The 1,272-nt window shown below is 32.2% G+C and overlaps 1 protein-coding gene across 1 annotated transcript; it reads right to left on the reverse strand.

The window, feature by feature from the left end:
* Positions 1-21: 21 nt before the first annotated feature.
* Positions 22-1,046, reverse strand: LOC105316292 (protein fem-1 homolog A-like; the record flags this gene model as incomplete). Its single annotated transcript, XM_011411118.1, has 2 exons — positions 22-660; positions 994-1,046. Coding segments are annotated over 2 exons (692 nt in total), but the record flags the coding sequence as incomplete, so codon positions are not given.
* Between the last annotated feature and the right edge of the window lie 226 nt (positions 1,047-1,272).

Consider the following 1,272-nt stretch of genomic DNA (forward strand, 5'->3'; position numbering starts at 1 on the left):
GAAGGAGTGTAGGATGAGTACCATCAAAAGGATTAATAGCATTAATATCAAATGAATAATTGTTTAATAAATGCTTTAAACAATACAAACTGTTGAAATGTGCAGCATAAAAAGGTAATGCACCATTCTTAAATGAGGCTACATTGATATGATACTCTTGCCTGAGCCATTCTAGTATATGAACATTTCCACTTGCCACTGCAACTTGTGGTGATGATGATTTGCCAAATATTCTAGGATTAAGGTTGTATTGTTTTATTAATAATTTTAAGAGATCAAGATTACCAGAGGTACATGCCCTGGTGACACAAGTGTAGCCAATCTTATCTTCAGTTGTGATATCACATTTCATTTTATCAATTAGAAATGTCACTAGTTGTGTTACACGACTAGCACAGGCAGCATGAATTGGTAGGGCATCATTATCATTAGTAGAATGTAATAGATAAGTATGTTGTGGATAAGTATTAATAATATATTTAATAAATGAAAATTGACCATTCAATGTAGAAAGATGAAACACATTCATGTTGTTTGTTCCACCTACTCTATTCAAATCACATCCACAATCTTTTACTAAATACTCTAAGACATCAATAGCACCAACTTCAGCTGCAACAAGAACTGCTTGCCTACCGTCACTAGTTTTAACTTGAAGATCTAGTTTATATTCATTAATTAATAATTTAATTAATGATAGTTATACTGCTTGAAGTAATACAAATGATGTGAGAGGCAATTGATGATTATTAATGAGGTATTGAACTAGCTTCATGTTACCATTTTTAGCACTATGATTTAATGCATTAAATTTATCATTATCTGTTATGTTCATGTCACTGTCTTGTACTTCAATGAGATATTGACTCAGATCAACATTACCACAACGACATGAATAATGAAGAGGTGTTCTACCCTCATTACAGGTTATATTAATATCAATGTCAGCAGTATTCATAATATATTCTACTGCATTGATACTACCTGACATACAAGCTAATGCTAATGGTACTACACCTTTGTAGTCTGGTTGACTGGCATTCAACCTATACTCAAATACAATATAACTGAGTAGAGTAGGTGAACCCGATAAAGCAGCATAATGTACTGCAGACTGACCCTCAAAATCTAATGAACCTGTATTAATACCATACTCCTCTAATACCTTCACTAATAATATACTACCACTAGTGCATGTTAAATGAACCAATGATTGGCCAGTAGTAGTAATAGAATTTATATTGAATTTATTAATAACGCTTGTCTTCTTGA

The sequence above is a fragment of the Amphimedon queenslandica genome, unplaced genomic scaffold (assembly GCF_000090795.2).
Source record: "Amphimedon queenslandica unplaced genomic scaffold, v1.1 AMPQUscaffold_2248_Cont25749, whole genome shotgun sequence".
In the NCBI taxonomy this organism is placed as follows: Eukaryota; Metazoa; Porifera; class Demospongiae; order Haplosclerida; family Niphatidae; genus Amphimedon; species Amphimedon queenslandica.